Below are 15781 nucleotides of genomic sequence, written 5' to 3' on the forward strand. Positions count from 1 at the left end.
CAACAGCTCTGGGGACCATGTGTGGGAGCAAAACAGGGGGGATCCCTGGGGTGAGGGTGAAGGACACCAGAAGTGTCTTGAGTACCTCCAGGTGCTCCTGGCTGGGCCAGGAGCCCAGCTCAGCCTTGCGGGAGACAGGACCCAGCTCCACAGAGCGAACCCTCTCAGCAAACTTCAGGGAGCACAGCGTCTCGCTGGTGTTCTTCTCGGCAGGGGAGACCTGTGCTCAGGGAGGAGAGGCACAAAATCACCCTGGCAGCTGCCTGTGCACCCTGGGGGCTCCCCCCTAGAAAACCTGCTGCTGCTGGCCGGTGAGATGCTATTATTAACCTGCCCCTCCCAGGCTAGCCCCATCCATCCCTGGTGTCTGAGCCAGCTGGATTCCCTGTCACCAACTACCCCAGTGCGAGGAGCAGCTGGGAATAGCTGTGGCAGGTGCAGGGGCTCAGGCAGCCCCCCCTGGGGGGCTCAGTGTGGGTGCCAGCAGCTGGGAGAGGGGCGTCACAGGGCAGGGCTGGAGAAGCTACCAGAGCTTAAAATCCTCTCAGAAAGAGCAGGGATGGGGAGATGACAATATATTAAGAGATTGTATAATACTGCCCATAGGGATAGCATCCACATGCAGGCAGGGAGGGCAGGATCGTGGACCTCCAAGTTAATTCCCCATTCCTTGGCCTTGTCTAAGGAATGAGTGCAGAGACAGGGAGAGAGCTGCCACTGGCACCATGATTGCAGACTGCTCACCCATGAGTGAGCCCCATTCCCTGATTCCAGCCTCCCTCCCATCTGCCTCAGCACCGGGGTGAGAAGGGGCTCAGAAATCAGTGACTGGCTGTGGGGATACAGGCACCGGTGCCCAGTCCCTACCTGCACCATCATGAGGGTCTTGCTGTCACCGCTGAGTGAGTCCTGCAGCAGGTAGGTGAGTTTGGAGTTGCGGAAGGGCACGTGGCCCTGGCGGGAGCGCAGGGCGTAGATGACATCGCCCAGGGCTGACAGGGACTTGTTGATGTGCTGCGCCTCGCGGAGCCGGCTGCCCTCCGCGCCCGACCGCCCGACCCGCTCTGAGCCCGCCAGGTCCACCAAGTTCAGCTTCCCTGAGGGCACACAGACAAACCCCAGCATCAGCACCCAGCCCTGCACAGCCCGGGATGGCACAGCCCAGGTGCCTCAGTGAGGGTTTGCCGTGACACCCACCTGTGGTGCGGAGCCCTGTGCTGCGGTCCAGGCCGCGGACGGTGACGATGAGGAGGGCGTGGGAGCGAGAGCTGTGCTCGTTCAGGTTGGTGCACTCTGTCACCCGCTTGATGTGGCCAAACTCGAAGACCTGAGGGAGCCCGGGGAGTTGAGAGGGTGAGGCCAACCTGCCTCAGTCCCACCACAAATCCCCTGTGATCCAGGGATGTAACCTGAGATCAGCCCCCATGGGATGCTTGATCCATCAGGTCACACTGTCAGGTCTCAGCCTGGGTGCTGCACCAAAGGCAGGGGTGACAGGCAGGGCACTGCGGTGACAGCCGCACCCCACTAATCCCTCAGGAACTCTCTGGGCCCCACGCTTTTATTTTTAACCCCCTGTGGCTCATCCCATGGGACAGTGACCCTCACATCACACCCAGGGACCTATTTTGGTCTCTGTTGCTCCCCATGGCTTCAGAAATGCTCCCAAATCCAGGAGTCACACACCAAAGACCCCTCCCCAGTTCACTGCACCCCCGCTGCCACCCCCCTGTGCCCGCTGCCCCCATGTCCCCACACCTTGTTGATGTCCTCCACGCTCTGCACCCTGAACTCGGTGAGCCCCGGCACGTAGAGCTGCCCGCTGCCATCAGGGCACAGCTTGATCTCCAGTTTCTCCTGCGGCTCCTTCCCCAGCAAGTCCCTGGGCAAAGGGGCACTTGTTATCATTCCCACCCCAAGGGAGTGCTGGCATCCATTCCTGGCTCAGGGCTGCGTGCCAGCACTGCCAGAGCAGCCATCTCTGCACATCCTATTTATAGACCTCAACTCTCTTGGCTCCCATGTGCCTCCTCTCACCCAGTTCAGACCCCGCTCCTATCCCTGCTCCTGGTTATTCTCATGGATGAGAACCCAGGCTCCTCCCCTCCTGTGGCTGGACTAGGAAGGAAAATATTTCTCATGCTTTCAGCTCCCAGTTACAAATTCCTAAATATAGTGTCCGTGGGCAGGGAAATGGGGGAGAAGGAGATGCCCCCACTGCTGCATCAGGGTCAGAGAGTGGGAGTGATGGCACAGCTGGGAGCCTGTGCAAGCGATGGAGCTCATGGGAAGGGCAGTGTGCACCAAATAAATTAAAAATAAATCCTTGCAGAGCCAAATGCAGTGCCCTGGGACAAGCTGTGAGGCCGAGGAAGGGGTAGAGGGATGTGGGGAAGAGCAGCATGGGGTGATGTCCATAAGCTTCTTGCCCATCCTGTACCTGAGTGCCTCGTTGTAGATCTCGGCGGCGCTGACGGTGATGGTGTAGTCCCAGTCGGCCGCCTTGCCCCGCACCTCGGAGAAGAGCAGCTGCAGGGCCCGCTGGTTGATCCCTGGGTTTGCTGCCGTCCCCTGAAGGATTGAGGTGACAAACAGGGGAAAAACACCCTTTGGCATTCCATTCTGTATTTTTTCTGAGCAGAAGCAAAGCCCAGGGAGATGCTGTGGAGCAGCAGTGACCATCAGTGGTGCACACCAGGTCTGAGCTGGTCACCAGCCTGGTGATGGAGACTGGGCACTGCAGGGTGGGAAACCAAGGGAGAAGATGGAAACAAAGCTAAGCCAACTCACCTCCATCGTGTAGGTTTTTCCTGCCCCTGTCTGCCCATAGGCAAAGATGCAGACATTGTAGCCATCAATGCAGGAGGTGACCAGGGCTTGAACCTCCTGAAACACCTGGGGGAGACAGGGGAGAGTGAGGAAAAGGTGGCTGCCTCCCCTCACACTAGCAGTGGACAGTAGCACCCACCTCCTCCTGGGACGCTTGTGGGGGGAAGACCTTGTCCAACTCAAAGGACACCTGCTTCCCCTTGTGCAGGAGGTGCAGGACAGCATCATCGTCAGCATCAAAGGTCACAGCGTTGGCTGCCTCAGGGCCCTCCCCGTCCTCTTTTGTGATGGGGCGGACTCTCCCGAAAACACGGATGTTTCCTTGGAGGAGAGAAGCAGGGAGTCAGCCATCATGGGGTGGGCTGGAGCAAGCTGCAGCCAACCCAGCCACCTCATGGGGACGCTCCCGTGTCCCTGCTGTCCCACCTCAGGGACCCCACACCCCGCACACCTTTGAGCCGCACCAGCTCGTTGTGACACTTCTTACGGAGCTGCAGCTCCCGCCGGTACTTGCGCAGCAGCTCCCGGTTGGTGCTGTGCACCTCCTCGATGGCCTGGCTGATCTGGGGATAGCGGAGAACAGAGGCTCAGCGAGCCCCCAGCACCTCCACCCTGCATGGAGGAGTGCTGGGTGGTGGTCCTGGGGGGCTCACCTCGGCCCTGGCGCTGCGCAGGGTCTCCTGGAGAAGCAGGGGGAAGTCGCGGACCTGGCGCTTCAGGCTGTTGTAGTCGTGGGTGAGGGTGCGCAGCGCCGGCTGCAGCGTCAGCAGGTTGGTCCGGACACCTGCAGGCGTGAGGCAGGGTGAGGGGCAGATGGTGACACCCCAACACCAGTCAGGCAACCCTGCCAGTCCCCTGCACCCTCCTCACCTGCCAGGTTCTCATGCACCGCCTTCATCTCCACCTGGGCGCGGGAAAATGCCTCTTCAATGGCGTGGTTCTTCTCGTCCTCCATCGCCTGCATCTCCTCCAGCATCTGCCCATGGGCTCGCTCCAGCTCAGCCTCGTACATCATGATCTGGGAGAGGAGCAGTGGGGGATCACATTGAGTGAGTGCCCACCTGCTGCCACACCGTGTTACCTGGCAAGCACCAGGCAGGCAGAGAATGGGGGGGAGCTCTGATTTACACTTATCGCACTCAGACCTGAGCTCGGAGCTGAGCCTCTGTCTTCTGGGAGCTCTGCAGCTGCTGCTCCATCTCCTTCAGCACCTGCTTCTGCATCCCCACCTGCTCCTGCAGGTACTGGTTTCGGGACTGGGTCTCGCACAGGGCTTGTTTTACCTTGGCTGACTCCACCTCCACCGTCTTGATGATGTACTGCAGGGGAAAGCACCCACAGATGGGGTGTGCTGGGGAAACAGCACCTGAAGGGCCTGGGATGGAGCTGTTGCTGGCCCAGGGGGAGATAATTTAGGAAATCATGGCGCTGAGCTGATGTGCTCAGGGTAGAGAGGCAGGTGGCACTTGCAGGGCACCTACCAGGCACTGTAAGGCATCCAGCCCAGCCAGGAAAAATGGAGAGCTCACCTTGATCTGCTGGGGCTGGGACTTGAGGCTGGCAATGGTCTCCTGGCTGTCCCGCAGCCGCCGGCTGAGCCGCTCCTCCTCCTCGGCTCTCTCAGCCAGGGAGTCCTTGAGCCGCAGCTCCACCTCGGCCAGGCGGTTCGTCTTCTGCTGCACCTCCAGGTCCAGCTCCACCAGCCTGGCCCGCGTCTCCTCAGCCTCCCGCTGCAGCTGCGACAGCTGCTCCTGCAGCTCGGCCTTCTCCTGGTGAAGGACAGGACAGCCAGGGCCATGTCACCCATGGGTGCCCGTCACCCTGCCACCACCACTGCCACCACCGGGGTCTCACCTGCAGGTGGGGGCAGTCGCGGCACGGTGCCTGCTGCTGCCGCTGCAGCTCCCCCTCCAGCGCTTTCATCTCCTGCCGCAGGCGCTCGTTCTCGGCCGCCAGCAGGTCCCGGTGCTTCTCGGCATCCGTGCCACCCTGGAGCGGGTGGGAGAAGACATGGAATCTCCAGGCACCCCAGTGAGCCCCAGCCTGCTGTCCTCACTGATCCCCCAGTGTGCCATTCCCAGGGAGGCCCTGCCTGCCCTCTGGGAATCACTCAGCCTGCTGCACTGATGAGCCTCCTGCTGCCCCCAGGCCAGAGGGGCTTTCACTTCCCACCTCAGAGTGACAGCCCCAGGGTCACCAGTGCCACATTGCATTGCACAGAAAATCCCACACTTTTGCTCCTCAGTGTCTCTTGGCCTGCATGGTCCAAACGGTGACCTGGGGAGGGTTAATCCATCTCCACCCACCCCGTGTTCTCTCTTCCTCCTCAGTGACCCAGAGCTCCAGCATCCCTCAGGGCAAGGGTGGCTCAGTGCCACCCCAGTGGCTGCTCACCAGCTCCGAGCGCAGCCGGCTGATCTCCTGTGCCTGCTCCAGGAGCTTCTCCTTCAGAGTTTCCACCTGCCAACACAGACCAGGTTAACCAGGAGGCACCTCAGCAGCTTCTGGAGGAGACCCCACGGTGCTGCCCCAGCCACACATGTCCAGTCTGGCTCACACTTTTGTTATGCTTTCATTTTCCACCTGGCTCTGAGCGCCTGATTCACACGAGCAGATTAAAATGAGCATTAATGAAAGCTTTGCTTTGACCTTGTTCAACCATGGGTATAATTTGTTCATGTTGAGCACTAGCAGAAACCATTATTAAAAAAATAAAAAGGCATCATCTTTGGAGAAAGGAAAACACAAACCCATCCATAACTGTGTTTGAAGAGCCAGAAGTGCCTTGTCCTGCCCTCACAACCAGCTTTGCTCTACCTTCTCTATTTTTCTTTCTAGGAAAGTTATCTTGGTACAAAGAGGGAGCAAAAGCTCTTCAAGAAGACCACATGTCTGAGTCCCATGGGATGACACTTTCCATCAACCCCCATCTGGGCATCTGCCCATCTCATGTAACCAGGCTGCCCTCCTTGCAAAACCAGATGGATCTCAAAAATCTTTAACCTTTTTTTTGTGCAGAGACCAGTGAAGCTCTCCCAAAATCTGCAGTTACTGGAATAAACAGCAGCAGTGAGTGCATGGTCAAGCCAGCAGTCTCATGGGCAGTGTCACAGTGGGGTTTACCCATCTGCTCTGTCCCTCACTTGACCACCATCCCCCGGATCCCAGCCCTGCTCCCACTTTCCCCACTCCAGAAAGCCACCAAAGCCTTCTCTGGGACACGCCTGGGTATTGCCCCATCCCAATAACCAGCCAGCAACTGGCTCTCCACGGACCATAATTTAGGAACTGCTGATTAATAACCAATGCAGATCTGCTGACATGGGGCTGTAATTAATTTGGTAAATTATTCAACCACGCCCTTGCAGAGATGGCAGCAGGGTGGGCAGCCCCTCTGTGTGCCCTGTATTTGGCACAGCTGGGAGCTGGAGCTCCCCAGCTACAGGTGGGGAACGGCGGCTGCTCCAGCCAGGATCGGGATCCCGCTCCTTCCACAGCAAATCTCCCTGGCTCTGACTGGGAGTGCTGAGCGCCTGAGTGGGAAAACCCTGTTTCCATATCCACTGAGGGAGATTATTAAGCTATTTTTATAAGTATTTTTAAGGGAGGGGAGGCACTGAGAAGAAAAGAGTCGTGGCTCGTTCCGGGAAAGCCGCCAGCCCAATCAGCCGGCGCACACGCCGCAGCCTGCCCACCATCCCCTGTGCCGGCAATGTTCCTCCTTCCCCTACCTGCTCGGGCATCTCCAGCTGCATCCTGCTCTCTGGACATGACAGGGACTCCTTGGCAGCTGGGTCTGGCTCGAGCCGTGGCCCCGCCATCCCAGAGCTTTGGAGGTTTGGGGCAGCTCCTGGCTCCGGCCGGCGCCGGCTGCGCCTGCTGCCCAAGTGGCGAGCGCAGGGCCAGGTCCCGCTGCGCTCACGCTTGTGTCATGCAGAGCATGCCAACCAAATGCAGGACAATTACCTCCTCCTTTTGACACCCGTGGAACAAGCAGAACCTGACTGCAACAGCTTCCACAACAGCCACATGCAAATCTCTTTACGAGCAGGCAAAATTTCCATGTCCCTGAGACGACCCAAGCACTCGTGCTGAGGATGTGCCTGCATCAGTGCAGGAGGTGCTTTTGGGGGGCGTGTCACAGTGGCCAAAACCTGTCCCTTCATCAGACAATTCTGTGCCTTCACATTCACTTTCCACCTGCTGAAAGTCACTAAAATTAAACTGCTAGGTCAGTCTCACAAGCTGACTCCATGGCAGCCGTCCTGGCTGAGTGCATGGATGACTGGTGCAGAGCTGCATCCTGATGCCCAAAGCCCTCCTGGCCATGTGGTGCCCACAGAGCCACACAGCCTTGTCAGCACTATTGCAGTGTCACTGGGGACTGCAAGCATCCCAAGGGAGGCACAGCCAGAGCCAGTGCTCAGGAGCACCCAGCAAAGGAGATGCTCAGTGATGGAGATCCTACACTCCTTCCAAGTGCAGCCACCACCAACTGCCACAGAGCTCCAGCCAAGCCACAGCCTGAGGCAGAAGATCCTGATGGACCCCTTTGTGTCACCCTGTCCCCTCCATACCTGGCCTTGCAGCTGGAGAGAGAGGGAAAGTTCGTTGTTCTCCTGGGCAGCGAGCTTCTCCTGCAGCTCCAGCAGCTCCTCCTGCAGCCTCAGCTTCTCCTTCTGCAGATGTGCCATGGAGGCCATCACCTCCTGGATCACGGGGAAGGGCCGGGCCGTGGCCAGGCTGGCACGTTTCCCACCACAGAGCCTCCCTCCTGCAGCGTGAGCAAAGACGGAGCTGGTCAGGGCACAGCCACCTGGCTGGGGAGCAGAATGGCAGCCATGAGGAGTCCCCAGGGGCTGAGCCGCAGATGGGAACGCAGGAAACTGGACCTGCACAGGTCCCAGAGAGCGCAGTGATGTGTCAGAGGCGCATCCTGAGTGCCAAGGTGCTCACCAGAGCAGGCCTGGCTGACAGCGGGCTCCAGCTGGGTGGGAGCCAGAGGGATCTGCAGGTGCCAGCAGAGCATCCCAGGGCACAGCACAGAGCAGCTGCCCCCAGCAGTGCACCGTGACCCAGCCCCATCACACACTGCTCAGATAACAACCGCCCTCAGCAGGACGCTGATTCACCCCGGCACCCTTTCTTCTGAATGAGCAGGTGCCCGTGGAAAAGCAGTGTGTGATCATGTCATTAACGTCTGCGTCACTGCACACAAACATAATGGAAGCAAAATTTAAATTATACAGGTACCCTCAATGGCCATATTGCCTAATCCTTGTGCGTTTGGCTTTCTAACCTTCCTAGCATTATTTTAAACATCACTTTCTGCATGTTAATAGAGCCACCAGTGCTGACAGAAGCCAACCTGGCTGTACATCAGAGCCTACCAAATGACCTGGTAGTTCCCAAGAAGCAATGAGCTGGCGTGACTCATCCCCAGTGTGGGATGAGGCGGCAGGACGGACGGACAGGATCCCGGCTGCCCGGCGCCCTTCCCTGCCTGCTGTGGATTTCAGAAACCTGAGGTTTCACAGGCAGGAGCTGCTGCTGGGAATCCCTGTGCTGCCTGTGGAAAGATGCTGCCTGCTTCTTGGGAAACGTCCTGAATGCAAAAAGAGACTTTTTTGTCCGTGAGTCAGATTTTCTACCCCTAAATGGAGTTAGGGAGGCAGCGTAACCTGCAAAAAGATGAAATGCTGGGACCAAACCACAACTCTGCTGCTCACTGCACACCATGGGGCTTATCCAGCAGTGGTTGCAGAAGTGATCAACAGGTTTTGTCCTCCTGCCATGGCTTGGATACTCCAAAACAGCACTGTCAGGTGCTGGCTTTTCTTTCTTTCCATGCTGAAAGCTCAGCCAAGCTCAGGCAGAGGACTGTGGTCTTCTCTTTAAAATCAACACACAAAAAACCCAAACAACAACCAAAAATCCCACCCCAAAATCTCCAAAGTTGTCAGGAACGCCAGCTTTCATCCCCTGGGGAGTGCAAAGGGTAAGACAAAATTCCAGGAAGCACCAGGCTCCTGTGGACACACTGCATGTCTGCACACATCATTCACACTAATCCTGGGCTCAGACCCAAGGCAGAGCCAGGTTGAGAGCTGCAACACTCAGCTGCAAATCAAACTGCCAGGCAGGAAAATCCCCCTCAGATCATGCCTTCCTCCACACTCCAGCACCTTCATCCTGTGGCAGCATCCATGGGAGAGGAGATGCTGGCCAGCTCTGTGTTACATCTTCCCCTGGGCACATGTGCTGGTGGCCATGCATGGTCTGAGTGTGGCAGGCAGGGAGCACAGTGACCCTCCTGCTTTCCAAAATGCAGAAATTTGCAAAATTTGGAAAAACACCTGTTCCTCAGTTCTGCCCTGTGACCACTGCCAATCAGACCCTGACCCCCTTTCTCCTGCATCCCTGCCCCTTCCGAACCACTGTCCCACCTCAGGAGCTGCTCTGGGATGCAGCTGGGGACCAGACCAGGAGCAGCTCCCAGGATGTGCCCTGGCAAGCTCTCATAATTCAATCCTGACCAAAAAAGACAGGAAACTCTGGGACTTTGGGATTTCCCCATCCTGGCACAGCCACGCACGCTGCAAGCGTTTCCACACGCGTTACATTTTCCTTAAGAAGAAGGAAACAGCAGCAGGTTCATCAGAGCTCACCTGCTCTGTTCATCCAGCTCAATAATTCATCAGTCCCTGTCAGCAGCCAGCAGCTGGCTGGTGTTGGGTTTCTCCTGAGCCCTGTTCCCACAGTGAGCTCAGCCACACATCTACATGCACCCCAACGGAGGAGAGGTTTCCTCAATACCCATGGGCGGATACTAAGCCCCCATCCCATCCCATCCCATCCCATCCCATCCCATCCCATCCCATCCCATCCCATCCCATCCCATCCCATCCCATCCCATCCCTCCAGGTCCTGAGCACCCAGCAGTGCACCCCTGCTCTCTGTTTTGTCCAGGTTCATGTTTTCTCACCTGTTTTCTCCACGTTCATGGTGGGGGCTGCCTGCACGGCCGCTGGCTCACGGGGGGCTGCGGGCGGCTCCTCCTCCGTGCCCCGGTGCCGCGGCTCCTCCCGCCGCTTGCAGGTCGTGTCCCGCAGGGCCTGTGGCACAAACAGGGCAGGGAGCTGGGACAGCGACAGCCCACACCGGGCTGGACACGGTGCCAGCAGCTGGCACGTCCCAGGGCTGGCCAGGAGGAGCGAGCAGGGCAGGAAGTGCAGAACTCACAACAGCAGAGCTTGGGGAAAGCCTCCCTCCAAGGGAGTTCTGTGTTGGGAAGATGCCACAATGAACTTATCATGTTTTTAGTTCTCCACATAAAAAAATTTGGCTCAGCTTGGCCACACAGCTGTACTGAATATTTCTTATTTTTCTCCCTATGGCCTTCAAAAGAAAGAGACTCTGACTTGGAGGCATGGCTCATGCCCTGTGGGATGGAACTCCAAAAAAATCAGAAGAAATCTGAAAGGAGCTTTCATAAGGCTGCTATGAAAGGGGATTATCAGCCAAGCTCACCCTGCTCAATAATGCCTTTTCTTTCTCAAATCTGATCTCAGAGCCTGTGGCATCACCCACAGGCCAGCGATGCTGGGGAAACCTCACTCCAGCAGAGGGGGAGACACTCAGTACATGCCAGTAATTTGGGAGTGATTTGGAAGGAGGCATCAGCATCCTCCTGGAGAAGCCGCGTGTCTGCGGTGCCTCTGCATCTGCGGCTCCAGAGGGGTTTTGCCAAAGGGAATTCATCGAGGCTGGTGAGTGATAAGGAGGTGTTTTCCTTCTTTTCAAAGAAGGGGAATTTGAATGATTTGCCTGGAGCCTGGAACGAACTCGTGGCAGCTACACCAGTACACAGTGTCCCGACACTGTCCCTGGCCGTGGCACCCTGCCACCTCCTTCTCCTCCATCCCACTGGCAAACACCACCTCACAGCACTGCATTTCCTTATCACACCTCTGCCCTGAGCTCTCCTGCCAGCATGACCTGTAAGTGACCCAGAAATGCTATTCTGTTATGAACACTGCTCCCCATTGATGCCTTTTCACTCCCCAGAGATGCTTTTCCCTCCCCACCCAGGCAGCAGTTCTGGCACACACTGCTGGGCTCCAGACACAACCTGGTTGTGATGAGAGATGGAAGAACCACTTGGCTCCCACCTGGATGGGTGCAGGGCATCCTCCCCATCACCCTCAAACTCCCTCCCCGTACATCCCATGGCTGGCTGAGCGTTCCTCACCTGCAGCGCCCGGCAGAGCCCACGGGGGTTGGCAGAGTCCGGCCAGCTCACGCTGAGGATTTTCTGGTGCAGCAGCGCCGGCAGCAGAGGAGCCCGGGGAGCGGCTCCTGCTCCGCCCCCAGCGCCGAGCCCGTCCTGCCCACGGCCTGGGATGGAGCAAAGAGCATCCCTGGATCCACCTGGGAGCACAGACACAGCCTTCGGCCAGCTCAGCAAACCCCCCTCCTCCTCCTCCTCCCTGCTGCCGCCACCACACCGGCGTGGCAGAGACAGCGCATGACTTGTATTAAAAATGTTAATTATGTTAATTAGAAAAATTAGCCCTCCGGGGGGCGGAGACTGGTTGCCAATGACTAGTAATGAGAACTTAGGGCGTAGCTTCCGTCTGGCCTCGGCGTGACCAGGTCTGTGCCCCCACCAGGGATATCCCAGCTCTACCCCTGGCCAAGCTGCTCCACTTCCAACGATTCTATCTTGGCAAAGCTGCCAAAGCCAGCTTGCATCACCCAAACCAGACAGACGGACCCTCCCTCCACTGCTCCAAAATATTTCCTTCATTTGTCAGGCAGCCAGACCCGAAAGCAGCCAGGGCAGCACTTCCCTGTCCTGCTGAGCCACACAGAAGGGAACAGCAACTCAAGGAGCTTTCTCCCATGGCTGTGTCCTCCTCTGCTACAGGAAAAGCAGCTGGCAAGGGCTAAATCCCACTGCTCGGGGACCCTGTGTCCCCTCACCTGTCTGCCACAAGTGCTGCCACCATTGCAGGTGGCCAAATCTCTTCTCCAGCTGGCAGGGGAAAAATCAATTGCTCACAAATCAAACCGCAATAATGCAGCCTTTTCTCCCTAAAACCACACAGAGGAAGTTGGGCCAAAGGTGGAACCAATGTCCAGAGGGAGATGTGCCCTTATGAAGTTAGTCCACCACTCTGGACTTCTTCCCAGCCTCTAATTATCCATAACACTTTGCACACGCCATGAAAATTGAGCGTTTCCAAAGTGCTGGATAACAGGAGGTGATTTCCCCATCCTGGCACGGGCAGCAGCAGCCGTTGGGCAGAGAAAGAGCTGAAAACCCTGGTTTTGGAGGCTTTGGTGCCAACCAGCATTTGGCTGGACTGGCCTTAGTGGCAGAGCAAAAGCTGTGCCCAGAGAAAGAAGTGTCTGCCAGCACAGAGGGATGAAGGCAAATGCTGAAGCCAAGAGCAAAAGAAGCTCAAACAGGGGGGGTTCAGCCTCCCCCTTTGCCAATCCCATTCAGCACCATCGGGGAGGGAGGTGGGAAGGGAAGGGCTGTTTCCCAGCAGGCAGCTGCAGGTTGGGGCAGGCAGCTGTCCGCCTGCCTGCAAAGCAGCTCAGCCTCCACAGAGCAAAACTCCGACTAAACTCACCCATGGGGTCCATGCACCAGGGGGGACAAGGAGCCTTCCAAGGAGCCGAGGCTGGGAAGAGCAAAGGGCCTGCATTCACCCTGCCATGCAGATCACTCTGTTTTCTATCTTACATGTTAAATTTTAACCTTTTTCCATACAATTCCCGCTCAGAAGGGCCAGGAGCGACATGGAGGCAGCCCTCCCTTCTCACCAGCAGGCTGCCCAGAGCTTTGTGCCTGCTTCTGAGTCCCCGTTTCTCAAATCTTGACCTTCATCCGGAAAGAAATGTGAAAAATGCGGGCTGGCCTGTTCCCAGCCTCTCCTTCCCCAGCGAGCAGGGCGTGAGTGCAGGAGGCTGAGCCCCAAGGGGCAAGGACAAGGGACAAGCCACCGTGCCGTACTCACCGTCCGGGGCAAGGTCCTTGGTGTTCCAGGCGGCTCCGACGTTGGGCCCGGATCCCAGGTGCCAGGCGGAGCGGGATGTGATCATGGCACGGGGGTCCCGGGCACGGCAGCACCTCTGCGGAGAAGCGCAAGGACGGACATCTCAGCCGCTCTGCGTCCAGCTGTAAATCCCAGCGGGACGTTCTGGAGCAAAACACGGCGGTAACAGCGGCTCCGACTCCCGAAACCCGCAGGAAGTTGCATCAATCCCGCTTTTTGCTCCCGAAAAGGCGACAGCCCCGGGCTCCCTCCGTGCTCCCAGCGGATGTGACATAAACGGTGTCTGTAATTAATTTACTCATTCCTGAAGCCTCTCCGGGCCCCTCCTAACCCGGGCTGGGGCTGACTTTAGGGAGTTAGGAACTCCGGGACCGCGGGCAGCCCTGCAGCCGGGCGGCACCGCACCCACCGCATCTCGGCGCGCACAATGCCCCGCACGGCACCGCCCGCTCCGCCCCGCTCCCCCGGCACCGCCCGCTCCGCCCCGCTCTCGCCGCTCCTCACCGGGGCCGCTCCGGCGGGGAACAGCGCGCGGAGCCGCCCAGCCCACCGAGGGCTCGGTCCCTTGTTCTCCCGACCGGCGGCTCCGGGCGGGGGGAGCCGCAGCGGGGCGGTCCCGGTGCCGGTGCCGGTGGCGCAGCCCCGCTTCGCGCAGCCCCGGTCCCGGTGTCGGTGGCGCAGCCCCGGTGCCGGTCCCGGTGCAGGAGGCGCTGCCCCGGTCCCGGTGCCGGTGGCGCCGCCCGCCGTGGGTTAACGGGAGCCGCGCTCCGTGCCAGCGCTCCCAGCCCGCAGACAAAGGGAGCCCCGGTGCTGCCCGGTCCAGCCCGGCTCCCCGGTGCCGGCGGTGCCGGTGCCGCCCCGCGGGGCCACTCACCGGGCACGGGGCGGCGGTGACAGCAGCGGAGCACCCGGCACGGCCCCGGCCCGTCCCCGCCTTCCCGGGCACTTCGGTAACGGAAGCGCCGAGCTCCGCCCCGCACCCGTTACCGCGGAAACGCGCGAAACCCCCGACGGGCGGCGGAGGCGGGGCTGCCGTTCCCGCACCGGCCCCGGGAGCGCGGCCCGGCCGGCTGCGCTGGGCTCCTGGTGCGGCCCCGCAACCCCTCCCAGGGCGGGCCGCCCCCGCCGTGCCGCCCCCGCCGTGCCGCCCTGACCCTCCCTGGCTATGGCGCTGGGGTGCTCCCCGTGTGTCCCGGGTGCTCCCCGTGTGTCCCAGGTGCTCCCGGTGTGTCCCGGGTGCTCCCCGTGTGTCTCTGCCGTTCCCACCCCAAGCCCGGTGCTCTCCAGGGAGTCCCAGTGTAACTGCATCCCTCCTGTGCACCCCTCCTGGCATCACTCATCACGGGGACCCTGGGGACAGTGGTGCTGATGTCCTACACACCAAGGACCTGCCTACCCAAACTGTGCCCTCCTCACACTCTGCTGGCAGCTGGCACCCCAGGCTCATCAGGCCCAGGGACACGATATCACATGAAAAACAGCCCTTTTCTAACCCAAAGGCATGGAGAAAACAGCCTCGTGTGCCAAGACCTCTACAAAAGCCTGGGTGTTGGAAAGGCAACAGAAAATCCTGCTTTAAATATAATATATATGCATTTTTAGGGTGTGATTTGTATCTGCCTCCCTGTATTGCACACGCAGCCCTCGCAGTAATGGCTGGTTTGGGTGACACGAGTCACTCATGACTCGTTGAGGGTGATGAACTGGCAGCACAGGATATTCCCCATACCAGAGCTGAACTTGGCATCCTTGGTGGAGGCATGAGTGCCCTGTGCCCATGGCTCACATCCGCACACCTGATGGCAGCCTGACCTGTGTCCCACGTGGTTTGGGGATGTAGGAGTGCTGTCCCTTGGGAAAGGAGGGTTTGATGCCAGCCCTGTGCTGTGCTCCCCTCAGAACACGTGTTCTCCACCTCTGATCTCCCCACACTCAGTCCCAGCCTTTTGCTCACTCCTGGCCAGGCTTGGAGCAGGATTTAACCTTGTCCTTTCATCCTGGCCTGTCCCTCTTGGACATCCTCAGAGATCCCCCAGAGACACAGCTCCACTCCCTGTCACCAGCCAGCCACATGATGGGGGGGGTGATAGAGAGCCACTGGTGTAGAGCAGGATTCAGCCTTGTCCTTTCATCCTGGCCTGTCCCTCTTGGACACCCTCAGAGATCCCCCAGGAGACACAGCTCCACTCCCTGTCACCAGGCAGCCACGTGGTGAGTGAGGGTGACAGGGAGCCACTGCTGTGGGGGGTACAGGCTGCTCTGGGCACTCACCCCAGAGAGAGGGGCTGGGAAGGGTCACCTCTGTGTCCCCGTGGCCCTGGCACAGAAATTCACCCCTGAGAGCCAATGCCATGCTGGCCTGGCAGCTGCCTCCAGCTCTGCACTGCATTTGCCATTCCCCTGCAGCCAGTGAAAACCTCCCAGCCTCCCCCTCTTCATCAGAGGCTTATTGGCGTTCCCAGCATGGATCCTGGCATGGATGGATAGAGGTGTGTGTGCCTATAGACACACAGCCATATCTACATACATTTACCCACAGAGGCCCTAAGCAGTGATTTGCATGAGTGCCCCATTATCTGTGCAGCTCCTGAGGCTGGCTGGGGATAATATTGACACACAGAAAGTTACTTTCCCCTTTCCGATAGCAACTGTAAAGCCATATCATGGCTGACTTCATTTATGAGCTGTAAAGAGTAAAATAAATGTTTATGTAATTTACTTTAACTGGGAAGTAATTTCCTGGCTTTTGAATGCTTCAGGTTTTTTAATGGTATTGCAATTATGCAAAGCACATAAGTTGTATCAATTACATTAAGTAAGTCTACATTAAGCAGGCACATGCATGAATTCCCCAGCTTAGAAGAATAACTCAATGAATAAGCATG

At 58.5% G+C, this 15781-nt stretch overlaps 1 protein-coding gene across 1 annotated transcript in view; it reads right to left on the minus strand.

Moving 5' to 3' along the window:
• Window positions 1–13274, minus strand: part of KIFC3 (kinesin family member C3) — a 15223-nt gene extending 1949 nt beyond the window's left edge. Inside the window, exons 1-18 of the mRNA XM_059481380.1 lie at window positions 12858–13274; window positions 11081–11226; window positions 9815–9944; window positions 7407–7603; window positions 5224–5289; window positions 4684–4818; window positions 4359–4598; window positions 3975–4148; window positions 3700–3847; window positions 3483–3613; window positions 3281–3392; window positions 2969–3150; window positions 2791–2895; window positions 2441–2571; window positions 1759–1882; window positions 1198–1327; window positions 868–1097; window positions 86–220 (exon numbers count right to left, since the gene is read on the minus strand). Coding sequence (XP_059337363.1) covers window positions 86–220; window positions 868–1097; window positions 1198–1327; window positions 1759–1882; window positions 2441–2571; window positions 2791–2895; window positions 2969–3150; window positions 3281–3392; window positions 3483–3613; window positions 3700–3847; window positions 3975–4148; window positions 4359–4598; window positions 4684–4818; window positions 5224–5289; window positions 7407–7603; window positions 9815–9944; window positions 11081–11226; window positions 12858–12942 — 2601 coding nt within the window. The 5' untranslated portion in view covers window positions 12943–13274. The remainder of the gene's footprint in view (window positions 1–85; window positions 221–867; window positions 1098–1197; window positions 1328–1758; window positions 1883–2440; window positions 2572–2790; window positions 2896–2968; window positions 3151–3280; window positions 3393–3482; window positions 3614–3699; window positions 3848–3974; window positions 4149–4358; window positions 4599–4683; window positions 4819–5223; window positions 5290–7406; window positions 7604–9814; window positions 9945–11080; window positions 11227–12857) is intronic.
• Between the last annotated feature and the right edge of the window lie 2507 nt (window positions 13275–15781).

Source organism: Ammospiza nelsoni, chromosome 13 (assembly GCF_027579445.1).
Source record: "Ammospiza nelsoni isolate bAmmNel1 chromosome 13, bAmmNel1.pri, whole genome shotgun sequence".
In the NCBI taxonomy this organism is placed as follows: Eukaryota; Metazoa; Chordata; class Aves; order Passeriformes; family Passerellidae; genus Ammospiza; species Ammospiza nelsoni.